The 19,505-nt window shown below is 54.2% G+C and overlaps 1 protein-coding gene across 5 annotated transcripts in view; it reads left to right on the forward strand.

Annotated features, from left to right (window-relative positions):
* The first annotated feature begins 1,544 nt into the window (after nt 1–1,544).
* The window catches only part of KANK4 (KN motif and ankyrin repeat domains 4), a 22,871-nt gene continuing 4,910 nt past the window's right edge, over nt 1,545–19,505 (forward strand). Inside the window, exons 1-7 of one of the 5 annotated variants that reach the window (XM_057370393.1) lie at nt 1,545–1,614; nt 12,409–12,487; nt 13,738–15,462; nt 16,428–16,539; nt 17,873–18,103; nt 18,622–18,709; nt 19,034–19,253. In XM_057370393.1, the coding sequence (XP_057226376.1) occupies nt 12,472–12,487; nt 13,738–15,462; nt 16,428–16,539; nt 17,873–18,103; nt 18,622–18,709; nt 19,034–19,253 (2,392 nt within the window). In that variant the 5' untranslated portion in view covers nt 1,545–1,614; nt 12,409–12,471. Of the gene's footprint in view, nt 1,615–2,685; nt 2,816–8,974; nt 9,093–9,159; nt 9,531–12,408; nt 12,488–13,737; nt 15,463–16,427; nt 16,540–17,872; nt 18,104–18,621; nt 18,710–19,033; nt 19,254–19,505 lie in introns of those variants that run through there. The other 4 variants (XM_057370397.1, XM_057370395.1, XM_057370396.1 and 1 more) reach the window with 4 other exon arrangements.

A 19,505-nucleotide genomic window follows, 5' to 3' on the forward strand; every position in this document is an offset into this window, starting at 1 on the left:
TCCAGTTATCGAGCAAGTAAAAGCTCAGTGTCTGAAAAGGGGAACTGGGTTTCTCTGTTTCCTCAAAAATGGGGTTTTGGTGGTTGGTGTTTTCCGAGGCACGCTCACAAACACGTGTGCTCTGAGCTGCCACCACAGCTTCTTACCCCCACACACACCTTCTAGCACTCTGATCTAAACCAGGGCAAAAAGAACAAAAACAACTTCAGCTCAATGTCTGCGACCACAAGAGCTTCCTGTAGGTGCCCATATTTTTTGCTGCAAAAGCCTCGTGGTTGGGATTAGGGCTCAGGGATCATCTTGGCTTTGGGATGAGCAAAGGGTTGGGGAATGGATAAGGTGCATGGTCCTGGGAGCAGCAGGAGAGGTGCTGTGTCTCCATGGCCAGGACTGCACATCAAAGTTGGTTTGTTGATCAGGAGCAAGAGAAGAAAATAATGTCAGAATCACCCCCCACCTCCACCAGCCAAAAAACCCCAATACCACTATCCCTCTCTTTTGGGCACYGCCAGAAGAGCCTGAGCAGCAGGAGCAAGGGCTCATGAAGGCTCCCACACTTTTTCCTTGATTCTTTGATCTGTTTCTAAAGTCCTCAGGGAATGTGTTCCTCAAATTCAGCACTGAGTGAGGGCAGTGAGGGCAGACCGTGTCTGGGTAGAGCCCCAGTCACTCCTGAGCTGGATAATGGGATATTTTATTCCTCCCWGTTTACCAGGAGCCTGGGCACTGCCAGGAGGGATCTGGAATTCCCAGATTGGGGGTGGTTGGGCAGCAGCCAGAACCCAAAGYTCAGATCCCCCTCAGTTGTGTTCCAGAGAGCTGAAAGGTCTCTGAGCTCTTCTGGAAGGAAGGGTGGATCCCAGTGGGGCACATCCACCCCTGCTGGATGCTGTTCCTGGCCCAGATGGAGACCATGTGCTGCCCCAGCAGAGCTGCTGCTCTCCCACGCTCCCGAACAGCTGGAGCAGGGCTGGGATTTGCCTCTGTKTCTCAAAGATGAGGAAAATCAAACATTACTAATACCTAACACTGAAGGTATTATTTGGTGTCACTGAACTCCTGATTCCTGCCTGTCCCCAGAACTGTCACAGCGGTGCCTGGGGGTATCTGGATGAGCACATGGGAATGTGGGGATGCTCAAAGCCTAAACCCCAAACTGCCTTTTCTTTACATTTCCCATGTGATTGCAGGAAGGAACGAGGGCCCGATGTGAACCGGACGGGGCTGAAGGGCCGAGCCAGGGAACAGCTGCTGCAAACACAGCTCCAGTTGTGCATCCCGAGCCCATCCCCGCASATTTCCCTTCCCACCGCTCTTGACCCGCATCTGTGCAAACAGGATGAGCTACRAAAGTATAAATAAAGCGTTAAACGGAATACCGCGGGCATGAGGGAAGGGGAAAAAAAACATCCCAAAAAGTGGTTTTCTGGCCTCCCACGGCAGCCGCTCCTCCCGGCTCCCRCTGTCCCGCCCGCAGCCCGTCCCCRTCGCCTCGGGCCGCCCCCGGCCCCGCTGCCCGGGGGAGGGCACCGGGTCCCGCTCCGCCCCCGGGTCCCGCCCCGGGTCCCTCCGGAGGAGGCAGCGGGATCGCAGCGCTGCGCTCTGCCCGTCCAGGTACGGCCGCGCCGGGCGGGGGCACCGGGAGGGCACCGGGACAGGGACCGGCACCGGCACCGGGACCGCACCGCCGCGGGATGCTCCCGGCAACTTCGGGGTGTTTGGAGGCGGTTTGGGGGCTGCGGCTGCGGGAGCTCGGGGGCACTTGGAAGAGCTCTGGAGGATGCTCTGGGGTGCCTCGGAGGGTGCTCTGGGGGTGCACTGGAGGGTGCTCTGGGGGTGCACTGGAGGGTGCTCTGGGGGTGCACTGGAGCGTGTTCAGAGGGATGTTTGAAAGTGCTCAGGGATGCTCCAGGGCTTTCAGGGAAAGTGTGGGAGCGCTTTGGAGGTGCTCCAAGGGTGCTCCTGAGTGTTCTCCAGGCGTGTTTAGGGGGTGCTCCAGGGGTGCTCCTGAGTATGCTCCAAGGGCGCTTCTGGGGTGCTCAGGGGGTGCTCAGGGGGTGCTCTAGGGATGCTCCTGGGGTGCTCAGGGGGTGCTTGGGGCTCTTGGCCCCTGGCGTGGCTGCCCGGGGACAGCATCAACCCTGGCTCACTCGGGATAGGAGTGTTTCCAGAGCACCCCTGGGTGAGGGATGGAGGCACGGAGCGCGGCTGGGCAGCTGGGAGAGGGCAGGAAGGCTCCGARCCCTGGTGGGATCCCCGCAGGTCACCGTGTGCTGGGCTCAGGGCATTGCAGTGGGAGTCCCCACTCTCTCAGAACAGCCGAGCTGTGTTTGGCCTCCGTGCCCAGCCATAAAACCCTGCCCAGCCGCCAAGATGTGGCTCGGCCAAGCCCCAGCCCAGCCTCCGCCGCCCGCCCGCAGCCTCTCCCCATTTCCTTGCTGGCGTTCCAGCGGTGCGCTCGGAGCAGCTCCTGGCACCGGCGCTCCTTTCTGTCCCTGGCGAGGGCTGTGCTCGCTTCCCYGAGCCCGGTGTCCCCCGGGGGCCGAGCGAGAGGCGGCTCCAGCGGCGGMTTTGGCCGGGGAAGGAGGAACAGCCCGGGCAGCATCGCCTTTCCTCGCTGCTCTGAGCAGCCCAGCTCTGCCGGCACCAGGAGTGCCCCGGGCAGCTTTCCTCAGCTCCCAGGGTGTCCAGCTGGGCATTTCACACAGAACTTCAGGGAAAGATGTGCCCGGCTCTGTGGAGAAGTGTCTGGGCGGTCCATGAGGAGGTCGCTGAAGGCAGAACGTGGGCTGGACAATCTCAGCTGGAAGTTCAAGTGAGTTCAGGATGGAGGAAGTGGTGGTCTGGATGCTCTGGGTGTGATGTTCACCATTCCGGGGTGGAAGTGGGTCTGTTCTGTGCAGGGATATCTCATTTTCCTGGCGCCTCTGGGATGTGACACCACTTGGAAGGGTTTCCCTTGTCCTGAGCCACCCCAGATGTTAAATATTTCAGCTTGTGTTGCCCAAATGAAATTGGTGAACACCCAAAAACATTGCTSATGCAGGGCAAGGGTAGCGAGCACAGCAGTGGCAGAGAAGGGAAATGATACCAAAAAATCAGCATTTGCCTTTGGACACTTTTTGCAGTCTTCCAGGTGGTTTGTGCTTGATTTGGGAATGGACTAAATGGGAAAAGCAATTCCTTAAATGATTCCTGAAATGGCAAATGAGGAGGGGGAACCTGTAAACTCAGGTTAATGATTGATTATTTGCCACTTTGATTGTAATATTTAAAAAATAAATACATCTGCTGAAATGACAGCCTGATGAGCAGCGACCTGGCTGGGGAATTTGTGGTTGAGGTGGGATCAGTGAATGGATTCATTAAAACAGTCCTGGAAGTGGAAGATGAGATGCCAGGRTGCCTGTTGCTGCCGTGGGCTCTGTTAGACCCTGGTGCAATTTTCTTGGGAATAAGAAATGGTCACATTCAGTCTTCAGAAAGTTATGTAGTGAGGAAGGTTTTATCACCCCAGTGCAGGAATCATCTCCTCCCTCCTGTGGTTGTGGGGCTGTCCCATTCACATGGATTTCTTCTCCCCCAAGCAGGAGCAGGACATTGCTTCCCATCAAGCAGCCTCTGGCGCCTTTTGGGAGGGAGAGTTTTGGGCTCACAGCATTCCTGGTGTCAGGAGCATTCCTGGTGTTGAGATCCTGGGACACGGCTGCTGGATGAACACAGGCTCATTCACCAGATTCAGATCCCTCCCTGGTGTTTTTACAGCCATAAAAATATTTTAGAAGTCGCATTTTTTTCACTGTGTGCTGCACGTTGAGTCTTGGGTCTTTTCAAGGAAGCTTTGGGAGCAGCCCCAGGGATGAGCTTGGCCCCATTGATGAGGGGAAAACTGTCAATATGGAAAGTTATTGTATTTTCCATTGGGTGCCCTGTAAGGCAGGGGTTAYGTGACTCTGCCTCGCTCCAGAGCAGCGGGATGCAGATTTTGGTCAATAAAACCCTGACCCTGACTCCAGGGGTGTGAAGGAGCCCACGGCTTGGGGYAAAAATCCTCACAGTGATGGTGCCAATGGAGAACAGTGGGGAGGAACTGGCTGCAGGGAGCTCCTGCCTCAACCCTGGTTATTTTAGTGGAATTCCTGTTTTGGGGAGCCTTGAGTCCTGCCCATCCCAGGGTTTGAACAGCACAKGAAAAGAAGGTGCTCTCATTATTAAAATCATCAAATTGTCCATTTGAGCAGTGTATTGAGTAAGACATGGGAAATATGGTGAAAAACTCACTCAGACATGGATGTCTCCATCTTCTAAATGGGAATAGCTTAAATTCATCATTGCAGCCATCAGGGTTGAACAGGGTACAAGTGAGAAAGCTGAAAACACTTCAGCAACATGTGGCTGAGGCTTGGTCAAAAACCTGGAGGAAAATCCCCTTTTCCTAAGTTGGTGGGAGGTGGGAAATGCTGCTCCAGRGCTCCCAGCTCCMGTCATCCACACAGAAATCACCGGCAAAGGCGGCACGTCCATCCTCCCTGCAGTCCCAATCAATGAGGAGAGCGGTTTCAGGTAGCCTGAAAAAGAAATGTTCCTGTGTGAAGAGGTTTTTAAACCTGTCAGGAGTGTGATCAATCCAAGTCTCGTTGGCTCGGCTCAGAAATCGATGAGAAATGGCTCCGTGTCTCCGYGGGGAACTGCAGTGGTTGCTCAGGRAAGGGAGAGAAATGCAGACACCAGGGCTTTCCTAAAAGCACCTAAAATTTCCCACTTCCTTTGACCACATGGCACTTTCTGAGTATCATGGCAGCAAAGCTTGACTTGTCCCAAGGTCGAGGAAGTGGAAATCATCAGCTTGGAATAGACCAGAAKCCACAGCAGGGCTTCATTAATTTCCCTCAAAAGTGGTGGGATTGAGGCAAAAAGAGTAAACATTAGAAATGAGGCACCTCAGATCTTTATCTGCCTTCTGACTGTGGAGCACTTTTGTTTCAGRGCTTTGGGTGCTTTTTGTGATCACCTGGCTCTGGGAAAGGAGACTTTTTAGGAAAACACCACAAGTTTTCAAGGCATGGGATAAAATCACGAGAATTGACCGAAGCTTTTGTAAGTCTGTGGCTGGAATGAGCTGAAGGTCAGTCAGAAAAGAGGTTATCAGAGGAGGGGGTGAATGTGATCGTTTCCCCCTCCTTCTAAGCCATAAAAGAGGGAGAAAGTTTGGATATCTGATCCCTCCGGGTCTGACCCGTCTCTAATGGAAATGCTGGCAGGAAGCTCACGACATTTATTAAACAGCAATGAGCAGCTTTAATAAAATCAGCGTCTGCGGGACTTTATTAGCGGCGTTGGGAAAGAGCCCTGAAAGGGCTGGTGAAGCACCGAGGGCTGCACACCCGAGGGCTGTGAAATCATCTTGATGAAGTGCTGCCGGGTTCATTATTGGGATTCCTGGTGAGCCCTCTCCGTTCCGACCCCGGGAGGCCCCGCATCCCTCCAGGATGTTTTCCATGCTCAGCCCCCGGCTCCAGCCCCCGCCGCCGCCTCCTCCCGCGCCGCTGTTCTGCAGAGAGGGTGGGAGGCCAGTCTGGACCTCTCCATCATCAGCCACGAGCTGATGGGTTGCAGAGGGAGCTCTCACAAATTGCTTCCAGATCCGCTCTGGAGATGCCCTGGGGAGGCAGCAGCCCAGGGAGTTTCCTCTTGGGGTGTGATAAAATCCCGKTGCCATCAGCCATGTGCTGAAATCATCCACCAGCCCTGGGTGAAGGCTTTTCCCATAAGTGACAGGATTTGCWTCCCTAAATCTATCCCTGCTTCACTTTGGCACATGCCATGGGTGACACCAGCAGAGGGAAGCCTGCCCAGCATGTGTGGCTGCAGGCTGGGATGGATCTGGCTGGGAAACTTCTTCTGGCTGCCCTTTGGGTTTATAGCAGTGGCTCAGGCATTCTCTAGTCTCCCCACTTCAATTTTAATTTTTTTTTTAATTTTGGGCCTGCTCAGCTGCCTCTGCCCCCTCAAGCTGCYGCTCCCAGGGATGCTGTGGGGTTGGCAGTGGTGGTTGTGTGATGCCAAACACACGTGGGAAGGTAGCTGAAGGGCTCCTGGGATTCAGAGCTCATCCAACAGGAGCCCTGTTCACTCTCACCTTGAGAACCTCATGGCAGCTCCTTGTAGTGCGAACCAGGACTTAGCACTGCTTTTATTTATTTAGTTATTTATTGAATCCCACGAAGTTTTCAAACTTCCTTTTTTTCCTGCCAGAGGGGAGCTCCTTCCCGTGGCTGTGCCAGCCGGCAGCGGATCACAGCGGAGATCCCACCCGTGCACGTGTCYCCAGCAGACTGGAAGTGGCTTATTTTCCTTCCTTTGCAGTGAAAACAGAATTGAAAAATCCGTACAGCAAATATTCCCCGAGAGGCCATTTTTATTCCTGGTATGTCCATTTGCAGTGAGAGCTCAGCTGCTTGTTGTGCAATCCAGACCGCCTGCATGGAGCAGGTTTGGGTGTAACCCTTGGGGTGCCGAGGGTGGGCTCCATCTGTGGGTCACCCACAGGGGATCCTGCTGCTCTGCCCAGCTCTGTGAGGCACATCTGGGGTGCTCTGTCTGGGTCTGGATCCTCAGGACAAGGAGTGTGGAGCTCCTGGAGTGGGGCCAGTGGAGGCTGYGGAGATGAGGAGGAAGTGGAGCAGCTCCGTGCCCGGGAAAGGCTGAGGGAGCTGGGACTGGTCAGTCCCAAGAAGGGACCCCATCCATGGGTGTGAAACAGGGAGGGAAGTGTCAGAGCACGGACCAGGCTCTCCTTGGTGATGTCCAGCACTGGGCACAAACTGATGCCCAGGAAGTTCCACCTGAACAGGAGGCAGAACCTCACCCCTGGGCAGTGACCAAACAGAGTGCACAGAAGCTCTGGAGTCTCCCTCACTGGGGATATTCCAGACCTGCTGGACACAATCCTGAGTGCTCTGGGATGGCCCTGCTGGATGAGAGGAGCAGGGAGGTGGCACTGGATGGTCTCAGATGTCCCGTTGACCTGAATTGCTCTGGGATAGATCCGTGGTGGAGAGGAGAGGGGAGGGGAGGGGGTGAAGCCCAAAGCTGCCATCCCACAGGGATTCTGTGTGGGGWGGGGAGGGCAGCAGCCCTGCCAGCATCCCAGGAGGGATGGATGGGATGATGGGATGGCTCTTGAGCCACTTCAGGGCCGTCTGGCTCCTCTCATCCTGCACAGCAAACCCCCCTGACAGCTGCAGTGCCTGATGTGGAGCAGCAGCGGTTTCAGGCCGTGACCTCAAGTTCTCACGCTTGGGGGACAATTTTGGTGAGCCCCTTCCCCACTTCCCACCCTACATCAGCCCCCTTGGGCAAAGCTATCAGAGGCTGGTTGTAAATCCATCAAGCACCAGCCCATTATTAATTAATTTGCATGTTTTGACTCCTTCTCTTCATAGCTCCTGATTTAAAGCTTATTTAAGGGGTCACAGACTTCTTCAGCTCCAGAGGGATTAAATCTGGGRACAACTGTAGGCCCTATGTGAGTAATTGCAATGAGGAAATGCTCCAAATTAAAGCTTCCTGCTAGGTCTTTCCAGTGGGAAAACGAAACAATTCTTTCAGATTTGCTTTAAAATCAGCATCATATAGAWATATCTGTATTTTTTCCATCGCGCTGCTTTGCCTGGAGAGAGCAGGCGGCAGAACGTGCTCAGAAGAGACGCACGAGCGTAACTAAAGCAGAAGAATTCATCAGAAAACAAGCCAGCGTGCTCTGGGGTTGGTTTTGAACCTCAGGCTCAGTAATTGCTTGTGAAAGCAGAAAGCCATCAACACCGAGTCATGGCCCCGCGCGGTGTGGGATGGAGCCGCGTGGGAAAGGCGGCATTTGGGAAAGGCGGCATTTAAGCGGCGGCCGAAATTATTTTTCATTCCTCGGGGTAAGGAAGTTTAACCCATCCGTGCCTCAGGGAGAGCTGCCAAGGAGCAGCGCTGCCTGTTCTCTGCGCGTCCAGATCCTCTGCTTCCTGCAGAGGCAGAGCTCGTCTGCTTTTCTTCCAAGTTGGTGCGTTAAAGTCGCGTTTGGGGGTTGCAGGAGCTGGAGCGGCGCCAGCAGCTCCGCTCTCACACAGTGACACGATGTGGTTTTSCTCCYTAGCAGGAGATTTGRGCTGTGCTGCTCGCTGGGCGATGKGAAAGGTGCTGGCACTGCTCCGGGATGGGATCCCCTGGTGAGAGCTCCCAGCCGAGCCCCCCCGGTCCCAGGGGACGCCTTCATTCCCAGGATTTTCTTTCCCAGCCCTGGAAGAGTTTGCAGCCCGGGCAGTGAGCGAACCCCTCGGCCTTTGCAAGCACGAGGTTATTGCGAGTTCAGTGTAGAGACTGAGGGATTTGTCCCTGTTGCCAGCCTGGAGGGGCAGCAGTCCAGGATGCCCGAGGGGAATGCCAATGCAGGAGCTCGGGACAGGCTCGGGACGGGCACTCTGCCCATCACTGAGCCGCATGCCACAAGTACCCAGCCCAAAATCACAGAATCCCAGACTGGCAAGGGTTGGGAGGGACCTTAAAGCACTTAAATCTCATCCTACTCCCTGCCATGAGCAGGGACACCTTCYACTGTCCCAGGGTGCTCCAAGCCCCGTCCAACCSGGCCTTGGACACTTCCAGGGATCCAGGGGCAGCCACAGCTTTTCCGAGCACCCTGTTCCACGTGTCTGCTCTGCCGCCGCCCCTGCCTTGCCCGCTGCCAGCTGCAAGTTTGGGTGGATAACTCCACTGCCAAGGGCTGCAGAGTTCAGCACTGACAGTGCCACTGTCCCCTCCCGGAGCCCGGTGACACCGGGGCACCCTCTGCCCGTGCCGTTGGCTGCGCATCGCGTCCGGCATCTCCAGGAGATGGACAGGGCGAGAGGASAAGGGCGAGGGGCTGTGCCCGCTCCGGGTGAGAGCGCGGGGATGATTTAGGGGACGCTGAGCCCTTCCGCAGCTTCCCCCGGCTGCCGCCCGTGAGTCGCGGCTGCGCTTCCTCGGGAGAGGCGCTCACGGAATCGCTAATGCTCCAGCCCGGAGGTGCAGCATGCGGAGGGCTGCAGCAGCAGCAGCAGGTACAGCAACACCCCGCCTCGTTAATTATTGACTCTCTTTTCAATTATCAGCCCCGATAAGGGAGCACCCCCCGCCCCGACAGCCCAGGCAGCGCTCGGAGCTTTGTGTTTTTCCGGGAAAGAGAACTATTCCGCGGAAAAGTCACCGGTTTTACGCACCGGGGCTGAACTGTCCTCGCAAAGGTCACCCGAGAGCCGCGGGCTGCTCGATTGGAAAATCAGTCCCTCTTTTGTGCTTCTTGGTTCGAACTTGTATTTGCTTTCCGAGCAAGGTCACYGCTCAGCTGACCAACTTTGTAACTGCTGGAACGGGCTGGGGTTCAGCGCCTTTGCTGCTCCGAACCCTTCGCTGCCGGGGCTGGGCAGGAGGAGATGCTTTGGAGGGAGGCGAGAGCTGCTGCTGGTGCCCGGGGGGTTTGTAGGTGCCGGCGGGAGAAGGTAAAGTGACAAAACGCTGTGCTAACCACAGTTTTCCCTATCGCCAGTTTTTCCTGCTGCAGTGCAGGAGGACAGACAGGCAGAGCTCGAATAATGTTGTGTTACAGCTAACGAGGCTGTGCTAACGTGCTGGTGGGTTATCTTGTTATTTTTAGGCTCAGGGTTAACTGTTGCCAAGTTAGAATCGCAGGCGAGACACTCCGGGGGGATGAATTTTGTGTGTATTTGTGGTAGGCGGTTGAGTTAATTTGTAATTTAAATTTTTGGGGGGTGCAATGGTGCTCTCCTTTCTGCTGGCTGGGGTGGGTGGGGAGCTGCTGGGTGCTCAGTGGGATGGAGTGAAAAAGGGGTTAAATGTGACTGTAAAGAGCCAGTGTTTGAGTCCAGGCTGGTTAAAAAGACAGCACATTGTCCCTGCAAACGGGCTGCCCCAGGGAATAAAACCACTCGGCTCTGTGCTGTTGCCTTCTCACATATTTGGCTTCTCCGTTTCCATTTCTGTATGTATTTATTCCTGCCTTGAGAAAAACACTGTAATTCCAGTCAGGATTAATCCTTGCCTCAGCCTCTCTGTGAAAATCAGCGATGCATGGGGAAAAAAATCAAATATTCTTCAGTTTTATTYAACAGAGAAAACTCAGCAAATACAGAACCCGACAGAGGGTCAGCCTAACAGGTTTTAGCAGCATGGGAACCCACCTAAAAGTCCTTCCCCATATCATGGGCTAAACCCTTAATGTAGGGGTCTGCTACTTGTGGTGGATGACTTCATCTTTTAATTTCATTCTTCTAAGGGACAGGCATGGGAGAGCAGCTGTGGGGTCTGAGGAGGCACATTTTTGGCTCTAAGCCATCTCCTCCATGCCTGAGCTGCCCYGGGGTGGGGACAGGAGAACATCAGCAAGCTGGTTGGGTACGCTCAGCATCCTTTTACGAGGTGATTTCAAAGTAGATTGGTCAAAAGAGAGCAGTCATAGTATCAATTTGGGCTGCAGAGTTGGGACCCGGCCAGCTCATAAATGATCCAAAGAGATGTAATTATCTAGATATTAAAAACCACCCTATTCACTGTCTTTTTTCCCCCCCTCTCCTAAATAAATGACCAGGAAGAGTGGAGTGTAGCTGGTCAGGCTGAAATTGGCTGCAGTCGGGGAATTAAGGGGAAGAAACAACATTTGAGAGAGAGGTTGGTGTTTGTTTTGGCACGTGCTGTTTGTTGGCAGGAGCAGACAGAAGGAATTGCCCATCGAGAAGGAGGGTGGGTTCTTGGAGAGCACAGCAGGAGCTTTCCAGGAGCTCAAAGGTGTTGGGTGGGCATCAGAGTGACCCTCTGTGACCCTGCAGGAGCTGCTTGGTGTTCTCCTTCTGCTGAACCTTCCTGGCTCTCCATCAGGACTGTACATGGTCCATAAACACTTCTACCTGATTGATCACTGCTGCTTTAAAAGGTTTTGGTCTTTCAGAGTATTTGTGGTAGAACATAGAATGGCTTGGGTTGGAAGGGATCTCRGAGATTATCTCATTCCAYGGGCAGGGACACCTCYCACTGTCTGAGGTTGATCACAGCCCTGTCCAGGCTGGCCTTGGACACTYRCAGGGATGAGGCAATGTCCTGTGRTAACAATGGAGCAGGATTTGACTTCCCTGCTCACCTGCTCTTTGGTGAAGGTCGGCTGGAGCCCCTGCATGGGGAGCTCTAGGGCTGGTCAGGGGCTAAAGCCCTCACTGAGGCAAAACTTGGAGCATTGTTGTTGTTCTGCAGGCAGAGAATGAGTTCAGCCTSGTGGTTTGGGCCCTGGGATGGGTGTGAGCTGGGGCTGGCTCAGCTCAGCTGCTCGGTCCTGCCCTGAGAATCTCACACAGCTCAGGGATGCACTGGAGGGGCAGGGATGCACTTCCAGTGCCTGTGGGACCATCTCTGGCCAGGAACTGAACTGGATACTGTAAGGAAAACCAAAAACAAACAACCTACTGTTCAGGAAACTCCCACTTCATCCTCTGTGGCAGAAATTAAAACCAGACCTTCTCACTTGGAGCGTTGTTGTCCTCTCACATGAGCCAGGGAGGCTCCTGCTGTGATGTCTGACTGCCCCAACCTCCTTCGCCCTTCCCTGCCTCCTCCCTGGGCCTTTCTRAAGGGCCTGCAGGAGAGAAGCATCRCCCAGGACCTTTCTTGGTAGTTCCCAGCCTTAATTTCTCATGCTCCAGGAGGGTYTCACCCATGTCCACATGATGGGAAGGAGCTGGAGGGCAGCACAGCCCAGGAATTATCTGAAGATCTCAGTGTTGGCTGTGGCAGATCCCCACCTGAAGTTCTTCCCTGARCAGAAGCAATTTCTCTGTGACTCAGTGCAATTTGGTGGAGGTTCTTTTTTACAGTAGGAATGTGCTCGGAAGTAATGGCTGTCATTTGAACAAGAATCAACATAAATTCTGAATTTTTGATTGTTACAGATAAAAAAAAAAAAAAAAAGACAAACCAGTCATTTCTGTGTGTGGTTTCTATCCCTGCTGTCACAGATCTTACATCATGTTGGGTATCTCCAGCTTGCAGGAGTCAGTGCCATCGATCCCAAGTCACCCCAAATGTCTGTCTGTCTTCACTGGCAGTCAAACCCTGTGTAATGCAGGGGATGTTTTACTAGAACCAGCTCCCTGGGGTGTGTCTGGGAAGCACAAGTTGTTGCCTCTGGAAAAGGAGCTATTGATTTTAGCAGCTTCAAAGCCTTTGGACACCACTGGACTGCGGAAGATGGGAAGTGGGAGCGGAGCGGGGTGGCCTGGGAAGACTTGTAAGGCTTTAAGGGGAGATGAAGTTTGCATGGTTGAGCTATTTTTTAAAATTAAATTAAAAGTTTCAATTTCTTTTTTTTTCAAGAGTGAAGCGACTCCTGAGCCCTTGTCAGAAGATGCTTAAGTGACAGCCCAGTTAGACCCCACCATGGAGAACACAGAAGGTAGGGGAACTACAGGATGTTTATTTGTTCATTTTTCCTTGAAAAAAAACCCCAGCCAAGCTGTGGAGCAATTTCCTTACCAGAAATACTGTAAATAACCTGTTCTCTGTAGGTGTGGGGCCAAGAGATGAAAAATGCATCGTTCRTGTATTATGCAGACTTCCTAAAAACCACARCAAGGCAGCTCCCAGCTCYAGATCAGCACATATTTGTCCTCCTGTGCTCTGGGACAGATCCCTGCTCCCACCCTCCAGCTGTGACCCCATGAGGTGTCTTCCCTCTGTCCTTSCTCTGCTTTCCACGTGAACAGCACCTGCATCTCAGTGATGCTATGTGACCAGCAGCACCAAAATCCATCCCAAATTGTCCTGGTCCTCTCAAGCTGCTGCACCAGGATGGAGACAAAGGGATCAGCCATGGATCTGCTTCCTCCTCCTCCTCCTCCTCCTCACTGAGCCCAGCTTGTTTGCTGAGAGGTGCAGAGCAGCCCAAACCACTGTGATTTCAGGGGCTCGCTGTACAGAAAACGTTCAGTGATGCAGAAGTTTAACCATGTAGGCCCTCAGCTGAGGGTGGAGGGCTGTTGTTTCTGTGCTGGCTGGGTGGGCAAACACTCTGACACTCATTTGGGCAATGATTTGCCTCAATTCAGAGCTGTGCTGGGAGCCTGAGCCGGTCACCTTGGGATGCATGTGTTCCGCATGGCTGCGGCTGCTGCTGTCTGGGCCCTGCCTCTGCCTGCAGCCGTCATCTTCAAGGAATAATTTGTGACCTGGTGGCTGCAGGTGAAGCCAGGCAATGATTTTCCTGCTTGGTGTGCGCTGCTTATGCCACTGAAAAGTTAAATCCAAGCCGAAAGCCTTGAAAAATGTCATTGTCACAGATTGGTCCCACGTTCTGTTACTGAGCTGGATTTATTATCCATCAGGCAGCTCTCTGTACCTACACAGACAYGCAGCTCTGCCTGCAAAGCCTGCTGTTGGCTTAATTGCCAATTAGAGCCATGATTTCTGGAAATTTTTGGCTTCCTCAGTGCAACAATTACCTGGAAGCACCTCTGGGACACCGGATCAGAGCTTGGYGCGTGTCGCTGTGTCTGCACAGCTTCACCGCGAGCCCCCACGACGATGAGCTGCAGCCCTGCCTGCCCAAAACTGAGATGAAAACAGAAAAAACATCTCCTCCCTGCTCTAAATAATTTTAAAAAGAAAAAAAAAATCAATGATTTATTTTTTTTTGGATTGTTTCAGCAGATGGCCGGGCACCCAAACCCGACGGGGACAGGGAGCAGCCSCGCAGCCTCCCCTACTCCCTGGAGACTCCCTACGGCTTCCACCTGGACCTGGACTTCCTGAAGTACGTGGACGACATCGAGAAAGGCCACACCATCCGGAGGGTGCACATCCACCGCCGAGCCAAGCAGCCCAAATTCAGCACCCTGCCCCGCAACTTCAGCCTGCCCGAGAACGGCACCCGCGGCTGYTCCGCCGCCGCTCCCAGCAAGAGCTGGACGGCGAGCTGCTCCTTCCCGCAGCGCAAAGCATCCCTGGCGGAGGAGCCCCCCCGGGCCCCGCTGCCCTCCGAGGAGGAGCCGAGCTACCGGCGGCAGGCGCTGCTGGCCGAGACGCGGCGGCAGGCGGAGCCGGGCTGGCCGCGGGATGCGCTGCGGGCGCGGCCGCAGCTGCTGCGAGCCTCCAGCATGCCCGACGCGCTGCCACCCGGCCAAACCCCGCCCGGGGGACCCCTCCGGACCCCTCCCCAGCACTGCCGCGAACAGAGCGGCTCCGAAAACGCCTTCCCCGCCAGCCCGGACAGCGCCGCGGTCAGCCCGGCCAGGGAGGGGAGCTCGGAGCAGGAGAGCTCATCGTGGCATCCCGGCGGGGTGGTGCCGGGGCTGGTCCCCGTGCAGCATCCCCGGCAGAGCCCGCAGCTGCAGGTGGTGATGGAGAGCGGAGGGGAGGAGGGCGATGCTGCGGCACCGGGCGCSCTCCAGCTCACAGAGGAGAGCGTGAACCCTGCGGAAAGGGGGCTCAGCCCAAGTGAGGCAAATCTGAATGCACCGAAGAACGGTGAGGAGAGGAATGTCCAGGCTGGAGGGGACGAGGAGAGCGGTGTTCTGCAGGCTCCTGACGCCAGAGAGCCCGGCGGGGTCGTGGCACTGAAGCAGCAGATCGCTGACCTGGAGGAGCAGCTGGGCAAGAAGAAAGAGGAGCTTGAGCGGGTCAGGGCCGTGCTGGAGCAGCAGGATCAGGAGATCAAGGAGAAGGAGAAAAGCATTAAGCTGCTGGCCAGCTCCAAAGCTCAGCTGGAAGAGCAGCTGTGCCAGCAGAGGTGCCAGGAGGCCCCCGTGCAGTGCCTGGATGCTGCRGTGAACACCGAGCTGTCCCAAGTGACAGGGGCCAGGCAGGCCCAGGACAAAGCCATCAGYGTCAATCTCCCGCTCCTCACCAGGTCCATCGGCTGCACTGCAGACGGTGTGAGCACCCAGACCGTGGAGCTGGGAGTCTGTACAGAGCAGGGACTGGCGGGTGCTCGTGCACAGGGACATTTGGGTGAAGCCAGCGTGGAGGCTGGAYTTCCTGCTCCGTGCTTCACCCCGCTGCAGATCCACGAGAGCACCAGCGACGACAACCAGAACCACCGCAGCAGCTGCGACTCCTTGGGCTCGGAGGCAGCCCAAAGCAAGGCAAACTTTGGAGAAGATGAACCTTGGGAAGGTGCACCTGGCCACGAGGATCTGCCAGCTCTTGACCCCATTGGCCAATATGTGAAAAAGATCCAGGAGCTGCTGCAGGAGCAGTGGCTGTGTTTGGAGCACGGCTACCCCGAGCTGGCCAGCGCTATCAAGCAGCCGGCCTCCAAGCTCAGCTCCATCCAGAACCAATTAGTTAATTCCCTAAACTCCCTGCTCTCTGCCTACTCCTCGCAAGGGCCCGTGGATAAGGAGAATTCCAACACACACTATCAACAGTTGGGTAAATAATATTGCATAGGCTCCACGTGTCTGGGCCAAATCKTTACCTTTTTATTCCAGCGTGGAGCAGGGGGGATGTGGTGGAACAGTTGTTGTCAGTCAGGTCAGGAACAGTCTCTCCTAATCATGATGAGAAAGGCAAATCTCTGCTCATCACAAGTTATGGATCTGAGATGAAAAAAAAGCAAACAAAATTATGTAGGTGCTCCTTAAGTTGTTGCTAATTTATATTCAGGATCAGCTTTCAAAAGCTGCTGCACTGGTGGCTGTTCCATCCAATAAAYATTCTTTTTATTTGGATTGGACATCTCAGTTTACAAAGAGATGGGGCTGGTGCTCATCTGGGGTAAATCAGCACAGAGTTCTCCAGAATTCTCTAAAACTCAAACCAGTCAAACTAACTGAGCAACCAGGCTGGGAAAACACCTGTCCCCACTCACAGACCTATATCTAAAATAATTTTAGCTCATATAAAGATGAAAATCCAATGCCTGTTCGCTGGGGGAGGGTGGGAGGGGGCTTGCAAATAGATAAGTGACCCATTCCTTATAAGCAATACATAGGCASTGTTCAAATTCCAGTGGCAAGACTCATCCATGTAGTATTATAGGAGATTTATATARGAAATTTCCAATCCATTAGTACTGGAAAAAACCTCAAACTCAAACCAACCAGTGTTACAGAAGTAAAATCTACTTATATTAATAGGACAAATCTATAATTCCCAGTCACTTCCTTTATATTCCCAGTCACCTGGAGACATTTGAGTCCTTGATTTCAAGGTGGCAGGGCAGGTTCAGGTTGTGGCCAGCTGCATCCGTAGTTTTGCAAGACATCAAAAGACTCTTATAAGATGAAGTAAGATGCTYATGGTTGTGATTTGTAGCTTGTTGCTAGGGGTTGGGAATAATTATTGCTAATTGTGGCACATCTGCTTAATTAATCTATTATTTTGTATTTTGGTAGAAAACTCTCCAACCACAAGTCTTAAATCCATCATGAAAAAGAAAGGTTATGGTTTCCATGCAGGAGGCAATGGGACCAAAAAGAATCTGCAGTTTGTTGGGGTAAATGGTGGGTAAGCATCCGTTCAGAAGATAAAAAACTGCCTTTTAACGTGGAATGTCCTCCGTATCGCTGGAGAAGTCATTCTTTCTCCCCCTCTCCTCTCCTCCAAACCTCCTGATTAAAAGGCCAGTTGAAATGGAGCCTCTTTTCTCCCTTTTTAATCCAGCACTGATAACCTGTGAGTAACCCTGCCAAGAAATGATGTCGGTGTGTTCAGAGCAGCGGGGGACACGCTGGGCACTGACACTCTTTGCACACCCATCCAAAACCCAGCTGGGGAAGGTGGGAAGATTCCCTGGGAGGATTCTCTGGGAGCATTCCCTGGTGGATTCCCTAGGAGGATTCCTTGGGAAGATTGCCACTGCCTCTGGTGGGTTTTGGATGGTGCCAGCATTGCTGGGGTGGGCACGCTGCCACTAACCCGTCCCATGCTCCAGCAAAGCAATCACAAGTTGGTTCAGAACCTGGGAAGAGACTGYTTTGGTAAATAAGGAATTTCCTGAGGGTGAAGGAGACTCAAGGTTGTGCTCCAACACCCCATTCCAGGTGTGTCCAGTATCCAGCACTGCTTGGCCTGTGAGCTAAGCACCAGCAGCATCTTCTGCTGAGGCCCGTATGTGCTGGCATGAAGAGTGCAGGACACACGTCACTGTCCCCAGGCTGGACAGAAAGCTCTGTGTGCCTGTCTGGGTGCTGCTTGCTGCTCCTCACACGCTGCTCCTCCAAGCTCCCAKCTGCTGGGTCCATCAGCTGCTCCCACCAAATGGGGACAACTGTGGGGAGTGGAGGAGTCTTGATTGCTTTGAGAGAAGTGTTGGGATCCCTCAGAGTGAAACRTTCTGTTTCGTGGAAGATATTACTGATGCTTTTAGACAGCCAGAGGAGAGATCTCTGTCAGGGCTGCTCAGATGGTGGATTCAGCCCGGGCAAACACAGCTTTTGTCCCGTGCTCCTCGAGGCTGCCGACGCTGCCAGCCCCTCCTTGCCGCAGGGTCCGTGCTGCTGGCGGCTCCCTGTCACCGTGCTGGCAGCTCCCTGTCACCGTGCTGGCAGCTCCCTGTCACCGTGCCAGCAGCTCTCAGCCCTGCCAGGGCTCTGTGTGATGGACATCCCTCCAAAACCCTGAAGTAACCTTGCCTGCTGCTCATTAACTGCTTCTGTCACACTCCYGCTGCTTAAGGAGCCAAACAAAGACTAACCCCGACTCTGGCTGCGGCTCAGACCTTCTAACTTGCTGCTTGTCACCCTGGCTTCCCCCAAGGCGCATTGGGGTCAGTGAGCCTTGGCCAGGCCCCGTGGCTGCGGCTGGGAAGGAGGGAGTAACKTGTGGTGTCCTCAAATAGCTACGAGACCACGTCAAGCGAAGACACGAGCTGCGACGAGAGCGCGTCCGACGGCGACACCGAGACCGAGACAGAGGGCAGGGCCAGCGATGTGGAGCCTGGGCAGGCTGGGAGTGACAGCAGAGGGGCTTCCTCGGGGAAAAGGTGTGAGGATGATGGTGATGATGATGATGATGAAGGGCAGGAGGCATCAGCAGGAGCAGCGCCCAGCACTCAGCATGAGGCTCACAGGTAACCAGAGGTGACCGTGCCGTCCATCGTGGCCGCAGGGCTGGGTCGGGCTCTGTCTGCTCGRTGGAGGAGCAGCAGCAGTGCTGACCTCTGCAGATCAGGGAAAAGGCTTCAAAGAGYTGAATATTTTCTGAGTTACTGCAGAATCTAATGGGGATTGATTCAGGCCCTGGGCTCGGCACTGACTCATGTCTGCTGAGGGTTAGCTCATTTCTCCCCTCTCATGGAAAGTTGTTTGGTAAAGTTGTTTGTTGCCGATTCGAGAATAACATTTTTTTTCCCCCGACCTTAAGGATTCTTGTAATAGATGAAGTTGGCCACTCAAATCTGTGACTCTGGGCTTAAATCCTTACTTAAGTGCTTAACTTTGTACCTAAAATCTGTGTTGGGTCAATAGGACAGCTTCTGTCCAATAACTTCAGCACTTAAATGCGTTGAACATATTCCAACCCAATCTGCCTGGCTTGACACCTCCTGCAAAGTCCCATGGTGGATTTACCAAAGTCTTTTCCCTTTAGATCCAAACCCTCCGAAGATTTCCTTGCTGCCTGCCAGCTCCTCAGCGAACAYCTCCCAGAAATCAGGAGCACAAGCGACAAGCATCTGGTACAGACATTTCCCAATCCCGTTTCAGACACTGTTCCCWCTCTCTGTTCCCTTTGATGGGTGGGATTATCCCGATGGCACAGTGCAGGGCGTGCCCTGGACAGCTGTGTGATATCTGAGTCAGTTATAGAATAGCCAAAAAGGAAAAGRGGAGAAAAAAGGGAAGATGAAGGCTTTGTGTGGTTACTCATGCGAGCTACCACAGGAAATTCCTTTCCCCCTCAAGTTATAGCAGCAATCACAAAACCACCAGAAAATGGGGGGCAGGATCTGGGGCTGCCCCGCCTCGCAGGGACAGTCCTGGTGACACCTCAGTGTTCGCAGCGCCACGTGCTCAGCGTCGTGTCCCAGGAGTGGTTCCAGGTGTCCAGCCACAAGGCRTCCCGGCCGGAGGTGGTGGCAGCGTACCTGGGGACACTGGGGGACATCCGGCCCCCGCTGCTCGAGGCCGTGGTGAACCTGCCCGACAGGAATGGCAACACAGCTCTGCACTACAGCGTCTCCCACTCCAACTTCCCGGTGGCAAAGCTCCTGCTGGACACGGGTAGGGATGGCCACTCTGCTTTGCCAGGGCTTCTGTTGGGCAGAGGGTGGGAATGGGGCTTGCCAAGGGTCGTGGGGATGTGAGTGATGGGATAAAAACTGTCCTCAACACAGGGAATGGGGACAGGGACAGTCCCAGACATGGCAAACACTCACTGGGGTCCAGGGTCTTCCCAGGGGCTCAGCCAGGAGCTAAAGGAGGTGGGACAGAGAGGGGGCTGAGGATCTGCGAGCACCCAACCGCAAGGGAGCT

The sequence above is a fragment of the Malurus melanocephalus genome, unplaced genomic scaffold, assembly GCF_030028575.1.
Source record: "Malurus melanocephalus ecotype Western Australia unplaced genomic scaffold, MMel_1.1 scaffold_125, whole genome shotgun sequence".
Classification (NCBI taxonomy): Eukaryota; Metazoa; Chordata; class Aves; order Passeriformes; family Maluridae; genus Malurus; species Malurus melanocephalus.